At 38.2% G+C, this 27,863-nt stretch overlaps 2 protein-coding genes across 2 annotated transcripts in view; one reads left to right on the forward strand and one right to left on the reverse strand.

Moving 5' to 3' along the window:
• Positions 1-22,585, reverse strand: part of PRKD3 (protein kinase D3) — a 90,972-nt gene extending 68,387 nt beyond the window's left edge. Inside the window, exons 1-2 of the mRNA XM_058278403.1 lie at positions 22,412-22,585; positions 12,395-13,342 (exon numbers count right to left, since the gene is read on the reverse strand). Coding sequence (XP_058134386.1) covers positions 12,395-12,682 — 288 coding nt within the window. The 5' untranslated portion in view covers positions 12,683-13,342; positions 22,412-22,585. The remainder of the gene's footprint in view (positions 1-12,394; positions 13,343-22,411) is intronic.
• Positions 22,586-23,497: 912 nt separating this feature from the next.
• QPCT (glutaminyl-peptide cyclotransferase) overlaps positions 23,498-27,863 on the forward strand; it is a 63,943-nt gene continuing 59,577 nt past the window's right edge. The window contains exon 1 of the mRNA XM_071208775.1: positions 23,498-23,519. The gene's annotated coding sequence lies outside the window, so the exon portion shown is untranslated. The remainder of the gene's footprint in view (positions 23,520-27,863) is intronic.

Raw genomic sequence — 27,863 nt, forward strand, 5'->3', positions numbered from 1 at the left:
AAAACAAACAAACAAAAAAACAGATCCTCTTGTCTTTCTGTAACTATTTTATAGAAGTTAATTTTCATGGTATTAGCTTACATTTCTTATAAGTAAAAAGTCCCAATGCACGCAAACAAATTCCTTTAAACAATACCATATTTTGAAAAAGCTCTTTAAGATAAACAATTTAAAGCTCATGTTGTTAAAATTCTGTCTGTAAAATGTTAGGTGAAGTAGGAGGCTATCAAATTTATATTCTACTTGGTCAAATACAAGTTTATGTATTAGCAAAATACCTTCAGAACACTGAGAAAATAATTGATCACTTTGTACCTTTTAAGAAAGGAGTATGAGTTTTATTCTGAGGGCAATGGTAAGTGTTTGGAGGGGGTTAACAAACTTTTACTTACAAAAAAGTTTAAAATTATGAAACTTACGAGTAAAGTACACTAATCTTAATTAGAAGGTTGATAACTATACACACACATATATACATATACACAAAAACATACATACACACACACCCCTGTAACTACCACCCAGATCAAGATATAGGACATTTCCAGCACCACAGGTTTCTTCATATGCAGTTATTTTGAGACGTTGAATACTGAAGTCATTTTTAAATTTGATGCCTAGTAAATCTTCACAATAAGTTTTTTCAAACATAAACCAGATTACAGTCAATAAACTGTATCCAACCCCTGAATCCAACCCCTGAAATTTACTACTGAACAGGAATTTATCAAAAAACTTTGTTGCATATTGAACAAAAATAACTTATTTAATATGAGTAATTTTCCCAGAAACAAATATAACATTAATTTAATGCCATTTTCAGGGAAGTTTTAACTAAAGAGAAGATTGCCAATGACTTTCTATAGACATTGAATGCACTATTGTCTAGCTGAGTCAGTAAGAAAATTATTCAGCATGGACTCTGAATTTACTCTTAACTTTTATCATTAATTTCCAACTAAGAATTTTCCAGACATACAGAAGAGCCACTTCATTTAATATATGCCTTTTCTTTTTGGCACAAACTAAAGCAATCTTATCTGAACATTCTTTTTTTTTTCTTGTTTTGCAACTAGTTCTGAATTTATATATCTTTAACTCAAACTTTCTGGAACCTTCTATCCTAGCCAATGTCTTATCCTAAAAAAAATCCTTCCAGTTAGAGCCTCCAGATTAGTAATGGTTCCCTGACACTGTTTTGGCAAGAAAAAAAATCTGGGGGTAGGATGTCACCAAGCTGCTGCGATGCAGCTGTAGTAGAAAGGATAGGGCAGCGGAAAAACAAAGAATGAGGACTGGTTTCTAGAAAACAAAAGATGCAGCTGGGGGTTTTGCTCTACTTTGACAGGACCTGAAAATTATACCCAATCCATGTCTAGACAGACAATGTACTGAGTCAAAGAATAGACCAAAATCACTCCTAAATAAGGCTACATAAGCAAATAGTCTTGTGGGCTAGTGTCATGTAAATACTAAGAACTAAAAACAAGTGTTTTAAATCAGGTAAAAGCAGACAGCTTTAGATGTCAGAATAATTTCAATTTTGGTGAACAACATTGTAATTTAAAATGAACTGCTGTATGCCAATTTCCTTTCTCACTCCAATTACTCCACTATGTTCATTCAATAAATTAACACAGTAACAGTAGCATTACTGTGGTACTCTCTAAGTCTCTCGGCAATAGAAAATGAAAGCAAGAAAGTGGGGAACTAACATTCATTGAGTGTCATCACTGCATCAGGCATTTTGCAAAGCACTTGACATAGGCTATCTCATTTAATTTTCTTCAAAGCAAGTAATCCTAGTGGTCTAATAAGATGAATACTTGATTTTCATTTTTTAAATAGTTTGTTATATGCTAAATATGAAAATCAAAAAGAAAGACCAACACAATGTCAGCATGTCGAAGACTTCTATACATGCTTTGGTATTTACTAAAAAGTTTAGAATGTTCCAAAGATCAATGATATTTCCAGATTTAAAGAGCTTTTAAAATTGTAAGTGGGAGAAGATGTGGCTCAAGTGGTTGAGGGCCAGTTCCCCATATACAAGGTTCCAGGTTGAATCCCTAACCCTAGTACTGCAAAAAAAAAAAAAAAAAAAAAAAAAAAAAAAAATTACTATTTTCTGAGCACCAATTATGTGTCAGCCACCATATTAAGGGTTTAACATTTAATCACCATATTTTTTGATGGAAGTAGGTAATACGATCCTAGCTTCACAAATAAGAAAACTGAGGACCAGAAGTGACTCAAAAAGGATCTATGATCACAAAACAACAAAATGGCAGAAACAAAACTTAAACCTGGGTCTGCGTCCTTGATTCAAAACTCTGCTCTGGGATAATAGACTGTGTCTTGGATTATTCTTTTTCTTTTTTTCTTTCTTTTTTTTTTAAAGACTTAGATCAATAACACGAAATAGCACAGATTGAAAAGCCAATCTAAAATTCAATCCTAGGAATCTAACCATGAAAAATCATCATAAAATGGGCCAGGCTTTTGGCCTTCTCCCTCGGTTTTGACTTTCCCATTTGTAAACTGACTCTTTCTTACAGTGTTCCCCCTGCTTGGCTCAATCTGCTGCTCAGATTTGCCTCCCTTCTGGCTTTCTTGATTGCTAGTCGCAGTAGTTCTTTGGGTTTTATCAGTTAAAAAAAAAAGCACTCTCATCAGTTTATAACCTCCTAGAAGGCAGGGATCTTGTTTGTTGTTAAGTGAATATTATAACCAATATGAAGATAAAGGACATACATATATGTTAATACTTCATATTCAATATTTAACAACATTCATTCTCATAATGGAAATTGTGTACTATTCTTAAAAAAAAAAAAGGCCAAATTAGAAATCCTGTTTAGAAGCTCTCAGACTTCAATTCACATCTAGAAGATTTTAATCTAAGAGATATATATTTGTTAATTTACTGAAACCATACAAAGTACTAATATTGAGAAGTTTTGAATTTATCCAAACTTCAGAAATTCTGTTTCTATATCAGATTAACTCAAGGATTTTCAACCTCAGCATTGTAGCAACATCCCTGGTCTCTACCCCCTAGACCAGTAGCACCCCTTCTCCCCACAAGGTGTGACAACCAAAAATGTCTTGATATTACTAAACATTCCTTTAGTGGGGAGTGGACTTGGCCAATGGATAGGGTGTCTGCCTACCACATGGGAGGTCCGCGGTTTAAACCCCAGGCCTCCTTGACCCGTGTGCAGCTGGCCCATGCGCAGTGCTGATGGGGGCAAGGAGTGCCCTGTCACACAGGGGTGTCCCCCGCGTAGAGCGCGCAAGGAGTGTGCCCTGTAAGGAGAGGCGCCCAGTGCTAAAGAAAGTGCAGCCTGCCCAGGAATGGCACCGCACACACGAAGAGGTGATACAACAAGATGACACAACAAAAAGAAACAGATTCCTGGTGCCACTGATAAGGATACAAGCGGTCACAGAAGAACACACAGCGAATGGACAGAGAGAGCAGACAAATGCAGGGAGGGAGAGGAAGGTGAGAGAAATAAAAAATAAACCTTAAAAAAAAAAATGTTCCCTTAGTGGCAAAATTACCCCAGTTGAGAACCACTGGCTTAATTTGATTGGAAACAGTAAAAAGAAATCCTGAACTTTAATGGCTGCCAATGAATCCAAAATCCTATCTACATTCTTATGAGGAAAAGGAAAAAGTTCACTGGTGTCCTCAGGGAGTGAATAACTGAGAATTCTAAATTTCTAGAACCACCTGGGCATTTGCACAATCCTAGGAACAAACAGTTCCATAAACTATCTGGCAATCTAAACTAGTGGAAGTAGCTTGGACACAACTAAGGCACTGGTAAACAAAAGAGGACAGAAAAGAATACTGGTTTAAAAAGAAGAACACTAGTGGCTTGTTTATCTGTTCATCTTTCTCTTTTCAGCTCAGACAACTATAAATAATTTCATTAATGAAAGTAATAACCACCAAAGATTATTTTCAGTATTATGCTTTTCACAGTAGGAAAGATACAATACGTCCTAAACAAATGTCTACCAGGTATGTTTTTCTGTACATAAACAATGAATGAGAAAGCACCAATTTCAGCGTAACAATGTTGGAGGAGTTTCAAAGCTTCAAAACAAGGAAGCTAAGTTTTTGGCTTACGTTAATAGTAACAACAACAAAAACTCCACCCTACTCCACTGTAGGTTATGTCATGAAATTGGAAGAAACTCAAAAAGTGACCACCTTTGGTCACATCCAAGTTTTAGGCAAAGCTCAATTGTAAGTGATCCATTTGCTACAGAGATATGGGAGAAAACACACACACAAAAAAACCTTAGCGTCTGTCTTGAATCATCCTCCTTCATTAGAATTTTATCCAGTTTTAAATTATAGGTATCAAATGATTGGTGCGTGTTCTCTGTTTCTGTAAGGTTTTACCATACCCTTCCCTGCCTGGGGACACAGATTTAATTTTTTCCCTAACTGAACACATAATAGCTAATTTGTATTTATTTTATTACCAGCATTTTGAACACTTTTCTCCATGCTTTTTACTAATTGTTATGTACCCTCTTGTGAAATATATTTTTATATCATTCAAACAAGTATTTACTGGAATCAGTGTTTTTCTTACCAGTACATGAGCTCTTTATAGAGTGAAAATATTAATCTTATATAATATTTTCTGTAACATTTTCCCAATTGTATTTTTATTTTTTTTATATATGCAATTTTTAAAAAAAAAAATTTCAGGAGGTACAGAGGATTGAACCTGTGAAACAGGCACTCAACCCCTGAGCTACACTACTCCTAAATATCAAAATTATAAACAACCAAATCTATAAGCCTTTCTTTTCCCTTGTGGTTATTTCTGTTGATCTGAAAGTGAGTTTATTTTATCCTCTAGAAGTTATGATAAATATTAATAATCAATTCCATTTTATACTAATTTCCCTTTTACTTGAATTTACATTTAATTTAAATTTAATCTTTTAATTCTCTCTGAAATTTATCTTGATGCCAGGTATTAAGTGGATGCCCCTTCACCTGCTTTACTAGTTTTTTAAACACCATTTTTTGAAAAATGATTCACTTATTTTATGGTGACTTGTTTGACATATACTTAAAATGTGCCATGGCTCTCTGTCTATCCCTGTTCAGGCAATATATAATTCCAATTGTAGCTTTTTTTCTCACCCTTTTATTTTTCAGAGTTTTTAACAATGTTTTTGATTACTTTCCCATCCAGATAAACTTTAAAACAACATTGTCAAGATAAAAAGAATCCTAATAAAATCCTAATAAAATAGGAGAAAATAGTTTGGGAAGTAAAAATTATACACTATCATGTTCCTTTTTTAGGACCATGATAAGGCATTCATTTTATAAAGCATTTTTTTGGTAAATATTTCACACAATTTTGTAATTTTATTTATATTTGGAACATCCATTTTTAAAGACAAACACTTGTAGTTAACGTCTTCTAATGGAGATGTTTATGTACTACTGATTAATTTTCACATCCTGCTTGTGATATCAAAAGTTCTTATACAGTTTCAATTAGCTTGTTCTTAGTCTTTTAGAGTTGTTCTTTTGAGCTCTTTCAGCCAGTTCAACCCTAGGAAATGTGCATATAATGCGGGAATATCTCAACTCCATTACATTAGAGGTAACAACCTAGGAGTAGAAAAATGTAGAAGAGGATGTTCACTCACTTACTGGTCAGCAATAATTAACTGACTAGTTAAAAAAGTAGAAAATCAATCTTTCAGAAGCCAAAGACTACACATGAAATAGATACATGCAGCCCAAGAACAGAGGACTAAATAAATCATAGAACTGGTATACCGTTAAACTTTCACTTTTTGCACGAACAATTAAAGGGAGCATTAGTAGAACTAATGGAAAACTGTGAATAATTCACCTATATGGATCAAGGAAGGAATCAGTTGACTTCTACACAGTAGAAAATAGATTTTGACATATGTGTATAATCCATAAAGCACAAAACCAAAAGTTAACATAAACAACTGGTAGTAGCTTTCATCCATTTCTGGATCACAATTGACCAATCCCAATAAACTCTCAATAGAGACGGGATCTAAAATACAATGGTTAAAGTGGTGGTTTTGATTTTTTAGTTTAGAAACAACCAAAATCAGATTAATAAATAATATTATTAGCTAATATTTACTGTGAGTACTGTGTTAGGCTCTGTGCTAAGCATTTCATAAACATATCATTTAATAAATGTAAGCTCATGTTTTTAACTACTATACTATACTGCTTCACATGAATTCCTTCCTTCATTCAAGCAAGACATATTTATTCAGCACCTGCTGTGGACATGATGTCTGATCTCACAAAGCTTACACACTTTTGGTGATAATTCAAGTACAGGGGCAATTACAATCAATTTGATAAATGTTAAAAAATCCAGTACCTAACCCAGACTGAGGTCAGAAAAAGACTTCCTAGAGACCAAAGCAAAGAATGAGGCAGAAGGGTGTTCCTATAAGAGGAACAACAGGCACAAAGACCCATATGTGAGACAGAATATGGTGTGTCTGAAACTTAGAAGAGAAATATGGACCAGAGATATACTTTTTAAAATCATGAGCATATTTTGCAAATAATCTTGCAATAATGCCTTGCATAAACAATCACGTATTTCTGTCACCTACTCATTGCTAACAACTACAAATGCTTGTCTAGTTAACTGCAGGGAAGTGCATGAATTTCTTGAATAACTAGGTATAGATCACATAAAATTTAAAAAGTACTACTAGGAAGCAGAATCACAGAATTCTAATTATTTGACCATGAAAAAGGAAGTAGAGGTCATATGTACAAAAAAAAATTTTTAATAAAAGAACAAAGTTGGAGAACTTATGCATCTAACTTCATGTCCTCATCAAACTAAAGAATTCAAGACAGTATGGAACTGATGTAAGGATAAACATATAGATCAATGAAATAAAATGCAAAAATAGGTAAAAATACACATGGTCAACTGATTTTCAACAAATATACTAAAGTAATTCAATGAGAGAAAGAACAGTCTTTTCAACAAACAGTGCTGGAAAACTTGATGTCCACATGTGAAGAAATGAACCTCAACTCTTACCTTATCTCATTTATGAAAATAACTTGAAATAGATCATAGACCAAAAGGTAAGAGCTAAAAGAATGAAACTTATAGAATGTGGGACAAAATCTTTGTAATTTTCAGTTAAGCCAACTTTTTTTTTTAAGATATGACACCAAAAGCACTGTCCATAAATGAAAAAGAAAATAATAAATTGGACTTCAACAAAATTTAAGCTCCAGTTCTCCAAAAGACACTAAGAGAAAGAAAAGAAATCAGACTGGAAGAAATATGTAAACAATAATATATCTGATAAAGAACTTGTATCCATGATATAAAAGGAACTTTTACACGTCAATAAGGCAACAAGCTGACAAAACAAAAATGGGCAAAAATCTGAACAGAAATTTCACCAAAAAAAAAAAATACACAAATTGCAATTTTAAGCCCGTGAAAAGATAATTGATTCCATTAGTCATCAGGGAAATGCAAATTAGAATCAGGAAGAAGATACTACCTTATACCAATCAGAAATGTTAAATGAAAAAGATTGATAATACCAAATGTTGACAAGGATGTGGAGTAAATAAAATTCTTATACATTGCTGGTGGGAACAGAAAATACAGCTAATTTGGAAACAGTTTGGTAATTTTTCATAAAGTTAAATGTGCACCTTTCACATAGTCCAGCCATCATACTCCTAAGTATTTTCTCAAGAGAAATGAAAATATTTATCAGGAAGCGGACTTGGCCCAGTGGTTAGGGTGACCGTCTACCATATGGGAGGTCCACGGTTCAAACCCCAGTCCTCGACCCATGTGGAGCTGGCCCATGCACAGTGCTGATGCGCGCAAGGAGTGCCCTGCCACTCAGGGGTGCCCCCCACGTAGGGGAGCCCCACGCGCAAGGAGTGCACCCTGCAAGGAGAGCCGCCCAGTGCGAAAGAAAGTTCAACCTGCCCAGGAGTGGCGCCACACACATGGAGGGCTGACACAACAAGATGATGCAACAAAAAGAAACACAGATTCCCATGCAGTTGACAACAACAGAAGTGGATAAAGAAGACGACACAGCAAGTAGACCCAGAGAACAGACAATCGGGGTGGGGTGGGGGGGAAGGGGAGAGAAATAAAGAAATAAATCTTAAAAAATATATATCTATAACAGGGATTTGTGTAAGAATGTTCACAGAAGCTTTATTCATAATTGGAAACAACCCAACTGTCAACTGGTGAATGAATAAGCAATTGTAGTAGAGCCATATAGTACTCAGCAGTAAAAAGGAACTACTGACAAATAGAACATGGATGAATCCTAAAACACACTGTGCTAAGTGAAAAAAGACAGAAAAAAAAGGAACAAAACAAAACAAAAAACAACACACATGCTGTCTGATCTCATTTACAGCAAAATCTAGGCAACATAAAACTAAAGTGAAAGAATGTAGAACATTGGTTGCCCAGGGCTGGAAGTGAAGGAGCTGGGAGTGAAGGGACTGACTTCAAAAATGAAGAGGTAACTTTTGGTATTAGTAATGTTTTACATTGTGAATGGATGGTGGTTATACAACTGTACATAGCTGTTAAAGCCTACCAAATGCATGAACTTAAAGTTGGATGGATTTTATTACAGATAAATTATATTCCAAATCTGATTAAAAATACAAGCACCTTGTAAAAATAGCTAAGTATCACCTCACACCCACTAAGATCACTATTATTTAACATAACATGTGTTGGCCAGGTTGTCAAGAAATTTGAACCATCTTAGATAGTTGGTGAGAATATAAAATGGTACAGGCACTGTGAAAAAAAGTTTAGTGGTTGGTTCCTCAGAAATATAAACAAAGAATTACTAAATGACTAGGCAATTCCACTTCTAGAATCATATCCAAAAGAATTGAAAACAGAACTCTGAGAGATAATTGTACCCCAGTGTTCACAGCAGCATTGCTCACAATTGCCAAAAGATGGAAGCAACCCAAAGTGTCTATCAACAGATGAGGATAAACAAAATGTGGTATATCCATACAACAGAATATTATTTGGCCATAAAAAAGAGTGTAGTTCTGATATATGCTACAACATGGATGAATCTTGGAAATATTATGCTAAGTGAAATAAGCCAGACTCAAAAGGACAAACATTATATGATTTCACTTATGATATATCTAGAATAAGTAAATTCATAAAGACAAAGTAGATCAGGGGTTACCAGGGGCAAAAGGGATGGGAAAATTGGGAATTACAGCTTGGTGATGAGGTTTCTGTTTGGGATGATGAAAGGGTTTTGGAAACAGATGGTGGTTGGTGGTGGCACAACATTGTGAATGTGGTTAATGCCACTGAATTGTACAACTGAAAGTGATTAAAATAGGAAAATTTATGATAAAAAACCACAATGAAATAAAAATTTAAAAACCTGATATAAAAATGGGCAGAAGATATGAATAATTTCATGAAGAGGAAAAAATTCTTTAGGAAAACTATAACTAAACACATATACTATATGGCATATTTGTATATAATCTCTGAAGGGTTTTAGAAAATAAAGCAATATAAATTCCAATCTTATCCAATAAAAGCTTAAAAACTTTAAAACTCACGTGCCCAAAGTTATAAAGTAAATAAATAAATGAGTATCTCATAGTTCAATACTTCACTACATTTAATAGTTATGATACTAGCCCATGCCACAAAGAATGTGCTACACATTTTTATGTTATATATATATGCTCTTTATTTTTGCCCAATACATTCCTATATGACTATATTGACTCAAATTCAGCCCACTATGACGTTTATTTTATCCTGGCTATAATAGTAATCTATAATCTCCCTATTATATATATATATATATATGTGTGTGTGTGTGTATGTATATATATATTTTTAGGAGGTACCGTGGATTGAACCCAGGACCTAGTACATGTGAAATAGGTACTCAGTCACTGAGCTACACCCAATTCTCAGTAATTTTATTTTATATTTATATAAAGTTTACCTTGATTTATCAATTTTTGAGCTATATCCTGTTTATTTCTTTTCTATCACACTAATTATTCATAGATTATGATTTGTAATTCAGTTCCCCAAAGGTTTAACCCATCTAATTCTACAATAATCTTGCAATCAATATGGCTCTATAAATATAAAAACTAAATGAAATTTCCAAATACTGAAAACTGAATAATACAGATTCCACCAAAACATATAAGTTACAAATTGTATTTAAATTCAAATTTTACATTTACGTTAAAAATTACAATCCAGTTTTAAAATATTTGTGGAAAACAACTGTAATATATTTAATGAAAGGAAAACTAAAAGCAGATTGTAAAAGATGGTTCTGCTGATCTACAAAAGCAAGTTAAAGGAAGCGGATGTGGTTCAACCAGGTGGGTGCCTGCCTATGTCATGGGAGTTCCCGGTTTGGTTCCCAGTGCCTTCTAAAGAAAGAAGAGCAAGACAGTGAGCTGACACAACAAAGAGACACACAATGAGACATAACAAGCAGGGAGTGGAGGTGGCTCAAGCGATTGGGCACCTCCCTCACACATTGGAGACCTAGGCTGGGTTCCTGGCGCCTCCTAGAAGATGACAAGCAGGCAGAGAGCACACAATTGGCAGACACAGAAAGTAAACGGTAAGTGCAAACAAGAGGGAGGGGAATAAATAAAATCTGAAAAAAAAATTGCCTAAAAAAACAAAACAAAAAACAGCAAGTTAATCTTACTTTAGAAGACATTAGAATATGTCGGCGGCGGACTTGGCCCAGTGGTTAGGGTGTCCGTCTACCACATGGGAGGTACGCGGTTCAAACCCCAGGCCTCCTTGACCCGTGTGGAGCTGGCCCATGCAGTAGTGCTGATGCGTGCCAAGGAGTGCCCTGCTATGCAGGGGTGTCCCCCGCATAGGGGAGCCCCACGCGAAAGGAGTGCGCCCCGTAAGGAGAGCTGCCCAGTACAAAAGAAAGTGCAGCCTGCCCAGGAATGGCAATGCACACAAGGAGAGTTGACACAACAAGATGACGCAACAACAACAACAACAAAAAACAGATTCCCATGCCGCTGACGACAACAGAAGTCGACAAAGAAGACACAGCAAATAGACACAGAGAACAGACAACCGGGGTGGGGGGGAAGGGGAGAGAAATAAATAAATAAATCTTAAAAAAAATATATGTTACTGTTAACAAACAGGAAGCACAGATCATTTTCACAAACCAAGTAACATTTTTGGATTGCTAATTACATCTACATCAGAAGATAAAAGACAAACCATATAGAGAATTGGCACATAATCAGATGATAAGCTTGAATGAAAACATATTAATCTCACAAAGATGACTTTTACAAACATAGTATACAAATTTGTTTGAAACAAATTTGAAATATATTATGTTTAGACCATAAAAAATAAAATGAAACCAAGTCACACAACCCATACAAAGACTTTTATGATAAAGTACAGAATATACTAGTTCATAATCAAATCAAAATTATTAAACTATTTAGCAAAGTTTCCTTAAAAAAATAATATGGAGGTGAGTGGGTGTAGCTCAGTGGTTAAGTGCCTGCTTCGCTTGTAAAAAGTCCCAGGTTCAATCCCCAGTACCTCCTTTAAAAAAAAAAAAAAGTATGGTATGGAGGGTGGAAAACAAAATAAACTCTCAATTTTCAAACTTCCATATATTTTGCAATATATTCAGAACAGGTTTAACTGTTTTTTCACTTAAAAAATTCTATTGTATATCATTCATTGTATACAACATTGATATAACTATTTTTTTAAAAACCAGAGAAAGTGTAGTCCTATATTAAATGACAGTTTAGGTGGATCCTAAACATCCTCTCTGAAAAACAAATTCAATATCTAAAGGGAAAGAAGATGGTATAAAACAGTGGGCAAAGCATAGGGCACCAAGTAACAACATGTGTCCCTGTGACTCAGCTGTTGCTGTATCCCATTCTTTTTATGTTATCCAGATGCCTTGCTCCCTTCTTTCTACCTCCCGAGTGTTTCTCTGAAAACAAATGAAATTGCTTATGCCTCCTTGTTACTGTACAGATTTTTTCCCCCTGCTCTTAGATAAGTAGAATGAGCAGTATTTTAGAAACTATTGAAATATGAAGTTGAGATACAGGCTCCAATCATAAGACTTTGAAAATAGGTTAATAGTCTATTAGGATTCTTCCAAAAATGATCAGAATCAGCACATAAATTGATCCATCCGTGTAAGCTGATTGCCAGAAGCATAATTTACAGAGAAGCATTAGAAACAATATTAGAAAAACTACTGACATAAACATAATGTACAGTACCTTTTGATAAACAATGGAGCACACAAGATCCTTGACAGCAGATAAAGATAGTTCCTGGGCTTCGATGGCAACATTTTCCCGTGTAAGGCCAATTTGCAGTAGAAATGAAATTGTATGTACTGAGCCCCTGGAGTTGGTGAGTGACTGTGCATTGAAACTTCCATTGGACAGTCGAGCAGAGAGTCCTGTCTTAGGACTTGAACATGGAGAAGTAGTCGGAAGCACAGCAGGAAGAGTTGCAGGTAACACAGATTTCTGGGCTGATGGAGGCGAATTGTTTGCGGACATCTGCCTTCCTTTAATCTTTTAAAATAGTTGCCAATTCTTTTTAAATGGTTATGAAAAGGCTTTTGAACTCACAGTGGTAAAAAGAAAAAATTACTGCAGTTTTGGATTTAGTTGAAAGCTCCTTTGTTTCCTCTTTTAAGCCACTCATGCCGATGACTGCAAGTTCTACAACTATGGGTTGGATACACAAAAGGTCCTATTTCCCTTAATCAGTCCCATCAAAAAAGAATCTTGTCTTTAGGACCACAACTAGGGATTTGGAAAGGATTTAACATCTCTGAATTAAGTCAGAGAAGGGATGACATTGCTCATTTACAAAGCATCTTCATTTTCATTTAAGTCTGTTCTTATCTCTCTCTTTTAATTTCAGAAAATACATACTGAATAAAAGTTGTTTATCTGTCAAGATGAAATCTTCTTGGTTTTTAAAAATAATAAGTTTAGGATTAATCTATTCGATAGTTATCCTTTAGCTCACTGATTTGAATGGATACTTTCTCAAATGTCCACAACTTAAATCACCTTATCAAATGCCCTCCCTTTCATTTTGGGAGTTATATATTTCTATGATGAAGTAAAAAGCTTTTAAAAATAGTTCAAATATACTTCATTTGATGAATGGGTCCATTGAGAAAAGTTGCTTTCTGAAATGTAGTCACCCTGCAAAGAGTTTTGAAAAGCAAGTTTAATATTTTACTCACTTATTATTTTAAAAATGCAAGAATCCCTAAATTTGAAAAATCGATAATTTTTGGTCTTATGATATTTATAACTCACCAGTAAATCCTAATAGGTAGCCATTTTTTGGTCTAATTTCAGGGCCATTTTTAAAAGTGGGTGTATTTTCAGGAAGACCCTCTTCCTCAAATAAATACTCTTGGTATCCCTCACCTAATACTGGAAGAGTAAACACTTTTTATACAATTATAAAACTGAGTTATAACAAAAAACAGAAATGACAAAACGAAAAATAAAACTGATCTTATTATAGCAATAAAATATGTACCTCCCAGCCATATAAAAGATGTATAATACTTTACTAATATAGTTAAGTTAAAAATACTCTTTTTATATTAAAAGTCTTAATTCTCTCAAACATGACCCCTGGCTTGCTTTGTTGACAAATTCCTTTCAGAAAACTAAGGAAGCAAACTGGGATAAACTTCAAACAAATAAGCAGCAAAGAAATGTGAAGATAACATACTTATGACAGGACCTAGGATAAAGTGATGTTATCATAAAGGATTTCCAACAGTAAGAAGAACACATGGTACAGCTAAATATGTAAAGCTAAGTAAATTGGCTCTCATGAGCTGGATCTTTCTAAATTCCACCTACACATTCATAAACAAGTTCAATGAAGAAAAGAGTGAAGCATCCAGCGTGGCTACAGGGCAACTGTATGGAGAGTAGTTAACAGGGGCTAAATAAATTAGAATGAAGGTAAAAGAAGAGCCAAAACATTTATAGTAATAGGAATGAAAAAGCTCAGAATAAACCAAGGGTTAGGAAAAAGCACTTAAAGGTAACAAAAGAAGGATTTATAGCTACATTTCAATAAATGATTATACTTCACCTTATACAGTACTGCACTTGACAGTTTTTAAAAGTGTCACATACTTTATTTCACAATACCTCTTTGAAAATTGATGGGACACACATTTATCATCATTTTTTAGAAAGGTTTATTTATTTCTCTCCCTCCCTTCCCCCTCTCCCACCCTGCTGTTTTTGCTGTCTGTATCCATTTACTATGTGATCTTCTGTATCTATTTCTCTTTTTGGTCTTCTCATTTTTTCTCTAGGATTCACCGGGATTCAATCCTAGGGACCTCTGATGTGGAGAGAGGTTCCCTGTTAGCTGCACCACCTCAGTTCCTGGTTTCTGATGCACTTCACCTTGACTCTCCCCTTGATCTCTCTTTTGTTGCAGGCATTGGCTCACCACATGGGAACAGAGCTTGCCATGTGGGCACTTGGCTCACCAGGTGGGCACTGGCTTGCCACGCAGGCACACTTTCTCTTCTTTTCACCAGGAGGCCCCAGGGATTGAAGCCAGGTCCTCCCGTATGGTAGGCAGAAGCCCTATCACTTGAGTCACATTTGCTTCCCCATTTATCATCGTTTTTGCAGATGAAAAAACCAAAGTACAAGGAGTTGAAAAAAATGTGCCCAACATAACAGGTCTACTACTTTCTTATATAGAACTGTCTCCACAATAAAATACCATTTCTCAATAGGAACAAGGAACTGAACCACTGCTCAGAAAGGATGTTGTTGCAGTTGAGAGATCACACAGAGAAGGCAGAATTACTCAACTAGTATTTTGCTTATCTTCTCCAACAGTTTTTAAACTAAAGCTGCAGAAAAGCATGGAGAACTGAAACCCAAGGCTAGTGAGTAAGTGACTAAAATGACTTTTGTCAGTTTAGGTATCTGGGTCCATATGTATCCCAAAGCATACTTCTAAAGCAACTAGCAAGTGCAATCACAAAGCAGACTCCTATGATCTTGGAGAAAAGATTTCAGAAAGAGACAAGAGATCATAGCCAGGAGATAGGTCAGGGTTGCTTCAAGTCTTGGAAGTTAGAAGAGTGGGGGAGCATATTTCAGAAATTACAGACACATAAACTTAACATAAATCCTTGGTCATATCTTCAAATAGATTATTAGGTAAATGGTTTATAACTAGAAAAGAATATAATGATCACTAGATGTCAGCACAAATTAAAAAGAAGTAATGTCAAGTCAACTGCCTTTACAGTTTGAAAAAGATCAACTATGAGACTTCTTAGATGGAGGAAATAAGAGCTTACATTTACAAGCTCTTACTATCTGCTGAACACTGTTCTAAGTACTTTACATGTAGTACCTCATCTAAACCTCACAACCACTTCATTATATAGCTGAGTAAATAGAGGTTTAGAGCTGAAAGTACTTTTCCTAGATCACATAATCTGCAAAGTCCAGGGGAAAAAAATAGTGTATTTTGGCCAAAAAACTATTAAAGGGAGTTTTCCATGACATCTTTATAAATAAGTTGATTGTGAGTTGGATGTCGTACAGTTATTCTATGTCAAGTTAAATGAGGGAAGTCTTTAGAGGAGAGCCTTGGAACTCTGTCCTTGGCCCTATATTGTTTTTCATTATTTATAGATGTTAAAGACATAGAAGATGGGAAACGGTTGTGGGTCAAGCATTTGAGCTCCTATTTACCATACGGAGGACCTGGGTTCCATGCCTGGGACCTCTTGGTAAAAAAAAAAAGAAAAAAAAAGGCATCCTAGGCTTGCATGGTGCAGAGAGCTTAGGCCCCATGCATGCAGTGAAGCAACTGCACCAAATAGACGATGATGCAACCAGATCGAAAAAAAAGACATAGAAGACATATTTAGAAAATCCTTAGATTGCATATATCCAAGAGAATTAAACTAAAATTATAATAAGCAACTAAAAGACCTAATACAAATCTAAACCCCCAGGTCACTGAGAATGTATCAGTATCATTCTCTCTACTTATTGCTAATTAGTGCTAGATACATACATACATATACAGTGCTATATCACTATTAAGTTCATTTCTAGGATCCATATTTTTAGAGTTGTACTGATTTTTAAAAAGAGAGAACATGAATCTACAAAAAGGTGAAAACAGTGTCATGTGACAAATACATGCTTTTAAAAAACAGAAAAGGGAAACGGACTTGGCCCAGTGGTTAGGGCGTCTGTCTACCACATGGGAGGTCCGTGGTTCAAACCCTGGGCCTCCTTGACCCGTGTGGAGCTGGCCCATGTGCAGTGCTGATACACGCAAGGAGTGCCCTGCCACGCAGGGGTGTCCCCTGTGTAGGGGAGCCCCACATGCAAGGAGTGCACCCGTAAGGAGAGCCGCCCAGCGCAAAAGAAAAAAAAAAGTGCAGCCTGCCCAGGAATGGCACCGCCCACACTTGCCCTGCCGCTGACGACAACAGAAGCGGACAAAGAAACAAGACGCAACAGGCACAGAGAACAGACCCCCGGGGGAGGGGGGGAATTAAATAAATAAATAAATCTTAAAAAAAACAAAAAAACAAAAAACAGAATAGTGGTCCTCAAATATTGAAGAGGTATTAATAAAAGAATTCATTTCAGCATCATTCTAGATGGAAGAAGTAAAATGAAGATAACAGTACTACTTGCCTTACAGGTCATCATGAGGACTGAGCTGCGGAGTGTATCTACAACAGCACATGGCTTGCAAAAAGTGCTCAATAAATTTTAGCAATTATCATAGTAATCAGACGAGGGATCAACAAGCCCCAAATGTATGCCAAATATGGAGATTGATACATACTTCATTAAACCCCTACAACAACCTCATTCCACTCTATCTTCAGAAAAGGAAACAGGGTTTCAGAGAAATTACTGGTGGCCAAGATTACAAAGCTAGTTAAGTGATGGAAGTGGAATTCAAACTAGTTTCCCTGACACCAAAGACCACTGTCTTTTTACTATTTCATTCCACCTCCTACAACTTAACCGAACAAGTTGTCTCATGAGGTAATGAGCTCCCTAACATTATCTGTCTTGAGCAGATTTACAAAGTTGGACAACTTTCATTAAAAAAGTAGTAAGATATCAATAAATAATGCTGCAATCAAATTAAATATTTCAAAACATAATATACTGTTGTTAAATAATTTATTTTGATGGATATTTTCCCACTAAATTTCTATTTATCTGTTAATCTTACCTAAGCAACAGTAACTGACCAATAATAAAATTAACATATTTATCATATAAAATTTATCATTAACTACTGATAACTATTCATAATAAACTAGATATAAAGGTTTTAATTCTGCATAAAAAGATTTTTAAAAATTTAACCATCAACACAAGCAGAAGATACTATTCATATTAGCTACTACCCACTCATCCCATCTGTTTTCCCTATTGTTTTGGTTATGGAACCTTGACTTGCTTTGTAAGATGTAATATACAAAATATTAAGACTAAATATTTTAAAAATCTAAAAATTCTAACATGTGAACCTTGGTATTTTACTTATTTTGTCTTGATTCTTTAATTAGAAAGCTGTGACAGTAGTCTATCTTATTAAATCATAAAATGTATATCAATTAGATGTTTCTAACAGCTATGAGAGAGGGTCTAGATAATAACATCATTTTAGTTGGCAAGTACTTCTAATAATTTTATATGGGGGAAGCGGACTTGGCCCAGTGGTTAGGGCGTCCGTCTACAACATGGGAGGTCCTGGGGTTTGATCCCGTGTGGAGCTGGCCCATGCGCAGTGCTGATGCGTGCAAGGAGTGCCGTGCCACGCAGGGGTATCCCCATGTAGGGGAGCCCCACGGGCAAGGAGTGCGCCCCTTAAGGAGAGCCGCCCAGCACGAAAGAAAGTTCAGCCTGCATAGGAATGGCGCCACACACACGGAAAGCTGACACAAGATGACGCAACAACAACAAAAAAGAAATACAGATTGCCGTGCTGCTGACAACAACAGAAGCGGACAAAGAAAAACACGCAGCAAACAGGCACAGAGAGCAGACAACTGGGGGGGTGGTGGGAATAAATATATAAATAAATCTTTAAAAATTAATTTTATTTGGAACATCTTAAATTTCTTTTGGGGAGATATCTGTCTGTTCTACAAAAATGAGCTCATATAGTGTCACCACTGCTAAATAGAATCAAAAGATAGGATGAGCCCAATCTGCCATACTATTACAGACAAGGTAAAGCAAAGACTGAAAATTAAGGGACTTACCTGAGTGTTAGTTCATGGCAACATCACCAGGCACAAGTCTTTCTCCCTTGCTCTTACCCTCTACCCTAACCCATATATTTTCTTATATATTAGCAAAGTCTTTAAATAGGAAAAGCCCTAACAGCAGCATTTTCATACAACAATTATCTACTGAATTCCCATTATTGCCAGACTGCTATGAGAGACACTGGGGTTATATAAAAGTGACCAAAACAGACGTGGCTCCTGCTCTCTCTGGAGTTTATGTTGTAACATGGGACAGAGACAAGAAAATATTCACATGAAGTAGGTAAACACACTCTGAAAAGTGATATAACAATATAGGAAAGAACCTAATTTCAACTAGTGTCTCAGGGGAGGCCCCTTTAAGGAAGTGATAGTTGAGACCTAAAGGATAAGTAGGAGCTGGGGAAGCACAGAGGGAAGAGGATGCCAGAGAGACAAAACATATCAAGTTATTAAATATTTCAAAAGGAAGCTCATAATTTAGTGTAGCCAGTTTACTTTTGGTAGTGAGTAAAGGCTAAAGTGAAGAGGAAAAATTCATGTTTACTGTAACTCCTCACCAATAATGCTTTAGTTTTATGTGCTAGGAATGTAAAAGAAGTGGAGGGTTCCCCCCCCATTGATATATACATATATTCTTTTAGCATGTAATGTGACCTTTTTAATGTAATATTGATTAGTGCCCTGACATCAATGTCCATATTTGCTTTGATACAGGCTTGATTTTACTTAATAATCCTGATGCTTCTTTTAAATGGGAATATTAAAAAATTCATATAACTTTGTTGGTTTTTAAAAAAATCATAGTTAGTAGCACTCTCTATATTATTTATATACTTTCATAATGATGACTATCACTTCAGACTAATTCTTTCCCCCCTAGGAGCTCAGGGTTCAACCATCAGATTGTTACCTGTTTCTTTTAAAATTCTGCTCATCTGGATCAATAGCATTTCAATCTCAGTCCTTTCACTATCAGGAAGACTACACAAAGGGCATACCAAGTATGCCTCTGCTTGGGCACTGAAACATTTATCCAGCAACAAGATTACAAACGGCCAACCTGGCAATGCTCTATAAATTTACACTGGACTTGATATATCTTCATCACTACTTTGCACCAGTAGTATCTGAGAAATCTGATTGGCTAAAAGCCAAGGAGCAATTTCTCAGATAGTGCTATTATAAACTAACCACACAGCAGAGAAAAATTTTCTCCTACATGGAAATTAAAATTAAAACATCTCCCAAGAACATTTCATTTCTTCCACTAATGAGACAATTGCTCCAAAGAGGCACACATAACAAGTTTAATTAAAATTACATAAATGGGGCGGCGGACTTGGCCCAGTGGTTAGGGCGTCCGTCTACCACATGGGAGGTCCGCGGTTCAAACCCCGGGCCTCCTTGACTCGTGTGCAGCTGGTCCATGCGCAGTGCTGATGCGCGCAAGGAGTGCCCTGCCACGCAGGGGTGTCCCCGCGTAGGGGAGCCCCACGTGCAAGGAGTGCCCTGCCACGCGCCCCATAAGGAGAGCCGCCCAGCACGAAAAAAAGTGCAGCCTGCCCAGGAATGGCGCCGCACACACGGAGAGCTGACATAATAAGATGACACAACAAAAAAGAAGCACAGATTCCTGGAAAAAGTACACAGATCTGGTGCCGCTGATAAGGATAGAAGTGGTCACAGAAAAACACACAGCGAATAGACACAGAGAGCAGACAACTGGGGGGAGGGAAGGGGAGAGACATAAAAAATAAATCTTTAAAAAAAAAAAACTACATTTACATGACCATCTATTCAGTTTTATCCTTAATGACATGTTTCCAACTCATAATTTTGAAAAAATCTAATATCCCAAAATTTGATTTACGGTCTTTTTGCATGTGTGTGGCAGTGTTTAAATTAAAAACAATATATTAATAGAAAGAAATTTCTATTTTAAAGAGTTCATCTGAAGAAACCAAAAGCTTACAAACTTTGTGTAACTAAAAGACTCACTACTATCTGGGATGTGTTAAAATTTAATTTTAAGATAAAAACTGGTCAACAGGAAGTACACTTGGTTCAATGGATAGGGTGGCTGCCTACCACATGGGAGGTCCGCGGTTCAAACCCGGGCCTCCTTGACCAGTGTGCAGCTGGCCCACGCGTAGAGCTGATGCTCGCCAAGGAGTGCCCCGCCACGCAGGGGTGTCCCCGTGTAGGGGAGCCCCACGTGCAAGGAGTGCGCCCCATAAGGAGAGGAGCCCAGCAAGGAGAACTGCCCAGCGCGAAAGAAAGCGCAGCCTGCCCAGGAATGGCGCCACCCACACAGAGAGATGACACAACAAGATGACGCAACAAAAAGAAACACAGATTCCTGGTGCCGCTGATAAGGATAGGAGCAGTCACAGAAGAACGCACAGCGAATGGACACAGAGAGCAGACAACTGGTGGGGGGAAGGGGAGATAAAAATAAAAAATAAATCTTAAAAATAAATAAATAAGCTGGCCAACAGTCTTGAATCTTAGTCATCCTAAAAGGTAAAATGCTATATCCCAAATTATAGGACCTAATATTTTGCAAACTGGATCTTCAAATAGGAATACTCAAGCTCATCTACTCAGGCCCACCACATTTTTATTATCAACTGAAGCAAAACCTACCAGGTTTTGTGACACATTTTTTAAAAAATCCTTTTACTAACTTATAACTTCCTTTCGGCTGAATTTCTATGCTTGATCTCAACACAGATTCTGAAAAGGGAGGGGGGGGGAGACTTCTTTAAAAAATAAAACAGGCAAAGACCCTAGTAGGAGAACTTAATGGGGGCCTTCAGCCTCAAATCCATAAGCACTCACCACCCTCATCTGCACTGGAAATTCCTAAGCGTGAAATAACCGAGTAAGTGAAATCATATTGCTAAAAGCATAAGAAAGAATTGCAACACTACATACAATGCAAAGCAGTTTAAGAGTAATAAAATAACATTTTGTAGGCTACAAAGTACAGCATTTTAAAAGTTTTGTTTCATTTGTGGTACAGTTCATAAAAGCTGTGTCGTACAAAGTAATATTTCAGGGTGTAACTTATCTCTCCCAATCAAAGATGACACCGACAGTCTTATTTCCTGCGGGGATGGGTGTGGTTGAAAAAGACAGTTAAGTCCCTGACAACATGTGTGTGGAAAAGTCTGCAGGTCACACTCACGCCTGTCGCTTGATTTATATTCGAGCCTGCAGACGGCAAGGCCTGTGCTTCTGACTGCGAGGACTTCAAATAAAATATCCAACAAGCAGTCGAGTAGTATGCAGTCATTTTTATTGCTCAAAAGCAACAGTGACACTCTTCAGTGTACCATTAAAAAAAAAACACACAAAACATCCCGGGGGGGTAGGGGGGAGAACAACTCGGGGCAATGTTGAAAACTTGCAAAAGTAAATGCAATCAGGAAACTGGGGCGGGGGCTTACATTTTCCAAACGCGGTTTACTCGCCCCTCTCAGACAGTTACATCGAAAGGCGATTAAAAGGGAAGGAAGGGGCTCATCCCAAATCCGGCACCTCGGGCACTGCGGTTCTGGCCTCGGTAACTGGTTGGGGGGACCTCAGCCGGGCGGGGTGGCCACCCGCACAGCGCGGATCCAAGTTGGCCGCGGCGCCGACGCCGGAACTTGGTCCCATCTGGCGGCCGCCGGCGCCCCCGCCCGCCCTCCACCGCCCACCGCCCGCTCCCGCCGCCGCCGCCGCCGCCGCGCGCGGTCCGCCAACTTCCCGCCCAGCCCGCGGCCGCCGCCCCTCTCCGCGCGGGGTCCGAGTCCCGCCGCCGAGTGCGGTGTGTGGGTGGGGGAGGGGCGCGCCTGGCGCCCGCGGCCGCCGCCTCAGCCCGACGGGGCCGGGAGAACAAAGCGGCCGCGGCGGCGCTAACTTTTTTGGTGGCTGCTCCCGGCTGCCTGAGACGACTACTTACAGAGGCGGGCTCGGCCAGTGGGGAGAAAGTCCGCGCCCGCCAGCGCCTGGGTCCCGGACGAGGCACCAGCGAGGCTTCACGCGCCTGGCAGGATGCCGCCCGCCGGCCGCCGGCTCCCCTGCCTCCCTCCCTCTGGGTCCCGTCCTGCGGCCGGAGGGCGGGGGGCCGGGGCGCGCGGGGCGGGGGCGCGCGGGGCGGGGGCGCGCGGCCGGCGCGGGGCCTGCCGGGAGCTGTAGTTCCCGCGCGGGCTCGGTCCCCGGCGGTGGGAGCGCGGAGGTGTGGTTCACTTGCTTTCCCCCGTCCAGGGGCGACGCACGCTCTGGGGCTTTTGGGCCCCCTCTGCACCCTCCGAGGCCCGGCGTCTTGATGAGCGCTGGGAAGTGGGGGCGCTGGCACAGCGGGGGCGCTGCCGAAGACGCGACTGTGTGTTTATTCCAGTGACATACACTGTTCTTGATATCCATTATTGCTACTGAACTGCCTTTTTCTCTTTTGTCTCCTACTCTGATGGAGGTGATGGTGGCAAGGGATGAAAACTGGAAGGGGTTTTCATCCTCAGATGTCCAGAGCAGAGGGCAATTTTCACAGTGACATATCTTCTCACTCCTCCCCACATATCCCTCCCTCCTTCCTACTCTTCAAGTGGCCACGTGCCACAGCAGCCCCGGGCGTGCTGCACCAAGGCAAACACACCCAGAGCCGTTCACCGAAAGCAAGCGCGGAATGGCTACATTCAATGTGTTTCGCGTTTCCTACTTCTCCATCTTTAAAAGTCAGTGGTCCTCTACCTCCAAGCTGAAATGAATCACCAGATCTAGGTTTACACTTACATGGAAACGAATATGTTTGTCTGGAGCGGGGGTGGGAATGGGGATAAGGATCTAGGGGGGAAATACACTACGCTTTAAATTCTAGACGTCTGATGAGAGAGAAAAGCCTGAGCGGCTGGCAGGCATCATCTCCAGAAACTACATAGCTCTCTTATGACAATAATTTTATCTCAAAAGTACTTAAAATATATTGAAACAATCTGATGGACTACAGTCAACAATCCATTCCTTGCAGAATCAACAGGGCAGTTTTGATGAACTGAAAGAAAGAAACTTAGGTAAGTGTGCTCCTATTTTTTATACCAAGCGGGCAATCTTAAAAGGATGTCCTGTGGATTTAAAGTTAAGAAATGGAAACTTAAAAATAATTTATATTAATGATAGAGCAAGTGAAAATATGTATAACCCTGGACTACTCAGAAGCTATTTTTTTTTTCTGAGAAAGAAATTTCTGAAACATTCTCAAGGATTAGAAGCTGCTATTTTATGTTCAATCTAATTCATATCTAATGATAATTTAATACATAAAGTCATTCTGCCATTTACTTTAAAATTGAAAGTAAATTCACTCAAGTTTACTTTCTTTTTAAAGAACTCTCTTACCTAACTTTGCTTTTTCTTCCTTCACTTCCCAATAGATGTTTAGCCCAGCCCCAAATATCCTCTCTCAACAAGATTCCCAGGACCTCATTGGAGTAGTTTACAGTCAGTCTGATCTCACTTTTTGACTTCCATTTTCTCTTGTGATCCTTAAAGAGACAGAAGTTATTCTTCCTAGAAGTAACTTTTCTAAACAAACCAAGATGCTGTTGTACGTATCTTTCATTTCTACTGATCTGCTTCTCTCTTTTTAAAAATGAAATTGTTTCCTTAAGATGAATCTTCCAACTATACATTTAAGTGTAAAGCTTTCTTTGTACCTATAGTTTTGTTCAACATGAACTACAGTTTTCTCAAGACTTTTCATTCCTGTTCCAAGAGTATTACAGGGATAATGACTTAGTTTAGTAAGTAAATGCATTACCATATGAGAATTTATCCTTGGGAGAAAATATAACCTGAATGACCAAGATGAAATTGATTTTTCTTCTTGGTGGTGAAATATGAAAACCTAGGCGCTTACAATCTTCCTTTTCTATGGCTGCAGTTGTCTTTTTGTCCCATATTTTCATTGTCCCTACCCCGTACTTAATGGCAGACAACATAAACATTCATGTGTGTTACTTAAGCAAAGAGGTTCAACACTGTTGTGATTTGAGATGGTAGAGCTACCTAATTGAGAATCCTAAGTGCAGCAAATAATGATGATAACTGGCCCAACCAGAGGAAAGAGTCATTATTTTAAAACTTCAGCTGGGTTTAATTTACAAAATGTGGTTTACTAAGAAGTTATTTTATGTTTCTTTTTCTATGAATGTAAAACATAGCTGAACATTTCAGAAAACATTTGAGTGTTAAATAGAGTTGGTAAAATAGTTATGGAGGAAAATGTTTTAGCATCTTTACCAACAGACATGTACTTGATGTGTTTTTAAAAATGTCCTTACCCAATTTCCACTGTCACTACTCTAATTCAGAACCTTCTCATCTTACATCTGGATTACTGCAGTGGTCTCTTGGTTCTTTTAGCCTATCTCAAACTGTTACATCTTTGGAATAGACTTCTCTTATTTGCAACCTGTTAGGAATTTCTCTGTGCTCTGAAAGTCCTTGATAGATACTTCTCACTTATCACATTTGATCATTATTGGTGTGTTTATCAGATCCTCTTACACTCCCTAAAGCCCCTCTCCCTGCTGAATTGGTAGAAGACTATGTCTTATTTTTATTTACACATTTCTTAACACAGTGCCCGGTAAATATTGTTTGAATTGTTGGATTTTTCCAGTATGTATTCATTATCTTAATTAGCCTACTGTTCCTAAAACAGTATAAGATTGGCTCTGAAATTATTCCCTACTGTCTACCACACTGGGTCGAAATTCTTCTGCTTGGATATCAAGGCTATTAATAATATCTATTATTTATTGAACACCAGGTCTGTGCCAGGCACATTCTCCCATCTTTATGTAATTTTATATGTTTATTCACACTTGCATTTAGTATAGTACATAATAATTATGTACTATACTATAAATAAATCTGCATATGTATGTTTTTTAAAAAAGATTTATTTTATTTATTTCTCTCTTCTTCCCTTGTTGTCTGCTGTGTCCATTTGCTGTGTGTTCTTCTGTGTCCGCTTGCATTCTTATCATGTAGCACCAGGAAATTGTGTTGCTTTTTTTGTTGTGTCATCTTGCTGTGTCAGCTCTCTGTGTGTGCAGTGCCGCTCCTGGAAGGGCTGTGCTTTTTTCACATGGGGCAGCTCTCCTTGCATGTGGGGCACCCCTATGCGGGAGACACCCCTGCATGGCCCGGCACTCCTTGCGCGCAGCAGCACTGTGCGTGGGCCCACATGGGTCAAGAGGCCCTGGGTACCAAACCCTGGACCTCCTATATGGTAGGCAGATGCTCTATCAGTTGAGCCACAACTGTTTCCCAGAATGTTTAAAGTATGTAGTGTAATCAAAGAACAGTATAGTATGAATGGTCCTATTAAAGAAGGAAGATGAGGAAAATCTGGTAACTAAATGGAGAATTCACTGCAAATATTTTACCTTGGATTTCATATAGTGTTCTTAAAAGTTAATATTCAAGTAATTTATACTAAAAAATCAATCACTTTGGGGATTTCTGGGAAGATGGAGGATTAGAGAGGTAGAGGGATCACTTTAATCCCAGAAAGAAAAAAAGAAAAGGAGCTAGAGGACTAGCTGAGACTATCTGGAAGGCTGTTCTGGAACTCTGGACACCTGGGGAAGGTGAGACACCACCCAGAAGAGAAGGGGTGAAGGAAAGGAGTCTCAGTTGACTGAAAAATTCCATGAGTAGAACTGCAGAAGCAGCAGCGGGCATACTTCCACCCACCTACAGAGCAAATAGCAGTCTGCAGATTGCAGTGGCTGTGGACTGAGAGGGCTGCAGGGGTCCTCTTCCCCAAGAAAGGGGAGAGGAAGGGATACAGACTACCACAAATTCAGTATGGCCTCCACCTCATTGCTGGGTCCTTAGACTTGATTTGAGCAGTTGAATAGGAGAAATCCTAAATATCTAGAACAAGTTGAACCAAAAGTCAAAGAGCAGTGGTAGCATACAGCTACTTAACAGTAAATCCCTAGGCAAGAGAGAGAAACTGAACATCAAAGTAAACTCAGCATCAGAATCAGATACCTAGGCAACAGGAAAAAAATTACGAGCCATACTAAGAAAAAGGAAGATGTGACTCAGGCAAAAGAACAAATCAAAATTCGAGATGAGACACAGGACTGGAAACAGCTAATCAATGAGGTTCATACAAATCTCTTAAATCATGGAGTTGAAGGACAACATAGCTAAAGAAATAAGAGATATTAAGACGACACTGGGTGAGCACAAAGAAAAATTGGAAATCTTGACAAATAACAGCTTATGGGAATGAAAGACACAATAAATGATATTAAAAATACAATTGAAGTTCCTTGTGATCTGTTAACTTTAATTTAAAAAGTGTAAAAATATATATATAATTGAGGGAAACAGATTTGGCTCAACTGAGAGAGTGTCCGTCTACCATATGAGAGGTCCTGGCTTCAAACCTAGGGCCTCCTGACCTGTGTGGTGAGCTGGCCCACACGCGGTGCTGATGTGCACAAGGAGTGCCATGCCACACAGGGGTGTCCCCCATGTAGGGGAAGACCACAGCAAGGAGTGCACCCTACAAGGAGAGCCACCCCATGTGAAAAAAGTGCAGCTTTTCCAGGGATGGCGCCGCACACACAAAGAGCTGACGCAGCAAGATGATGAAACAACAACAACAAAAAGACAGATTCCTGGTGCCAAGAATACAAGTGGACACAGAAGAACACACAGCAAGTGGACAGAGAGCAGACAATGGGGGGGGGGGGAGGGGAGAGAGATTAAAAAAATACAATTGAGGCGCAGAACAGCAGATTTAAAATGGAAGAATTGGTGACAGAGGAAAGAACAACTGAAATTGAAGGGGAAGAAGAACAGAAAGAGAAAAGAATGGAGAAAATTGAGCAGGGCCTCAGGGAATTGAATGATAACATGAAGTGCACCAACATACATGTTATGGGAGTTGCAGAAGGAGATGAGAAGGGAAAAGGGGAAGATAGAGTATTTGAGGAAATAATGGCTGAAATATTCCTAACTTTCATGAAAGACATGAATATATGTGTCCAGGAAGCACAGCATACTCCAATTAGAATAAACCCAAATAGATCTACCTCAAGACACATAAAATGCACAATGACAAATGCTAAAGATAAAGAGAAAATTCTGAAAGCAGTGAATGAAAAGCAGAACATCAATACAAGGAATGTCCAATAAAACTTAGTGTGGATTACTCTTCACAGACCACAGAGGAAAGAAGGCAGTGCTATGATATAATTAAAGTACTGAAGAAGAAAAAACTGCCAGCCCGGAATTCTTTACCTGGAAAAACTGTCCTTCAAATATGACAATGAGTTTGAAATATTCACAGACAAGCAAAAACTAAGAGAGTTCACAAACAAGAATCC

Source organism: Dasypus novemcinctus, chromosome 17 (genome assembly GCF_030445035.2).
Source record: "Dasypus novemcinctus isolate mDasNov1 chromosome 17, mDasNov1.1.hap2, whole genome shotgun sequence".
In the NCBI taxonomy this organism is placed as follows: Eukaryota; Metazoa; Chordata; class Mammalia; order Cingulata; family Dasypodidae; genus Dasypus; species Dasypus novemcinctus.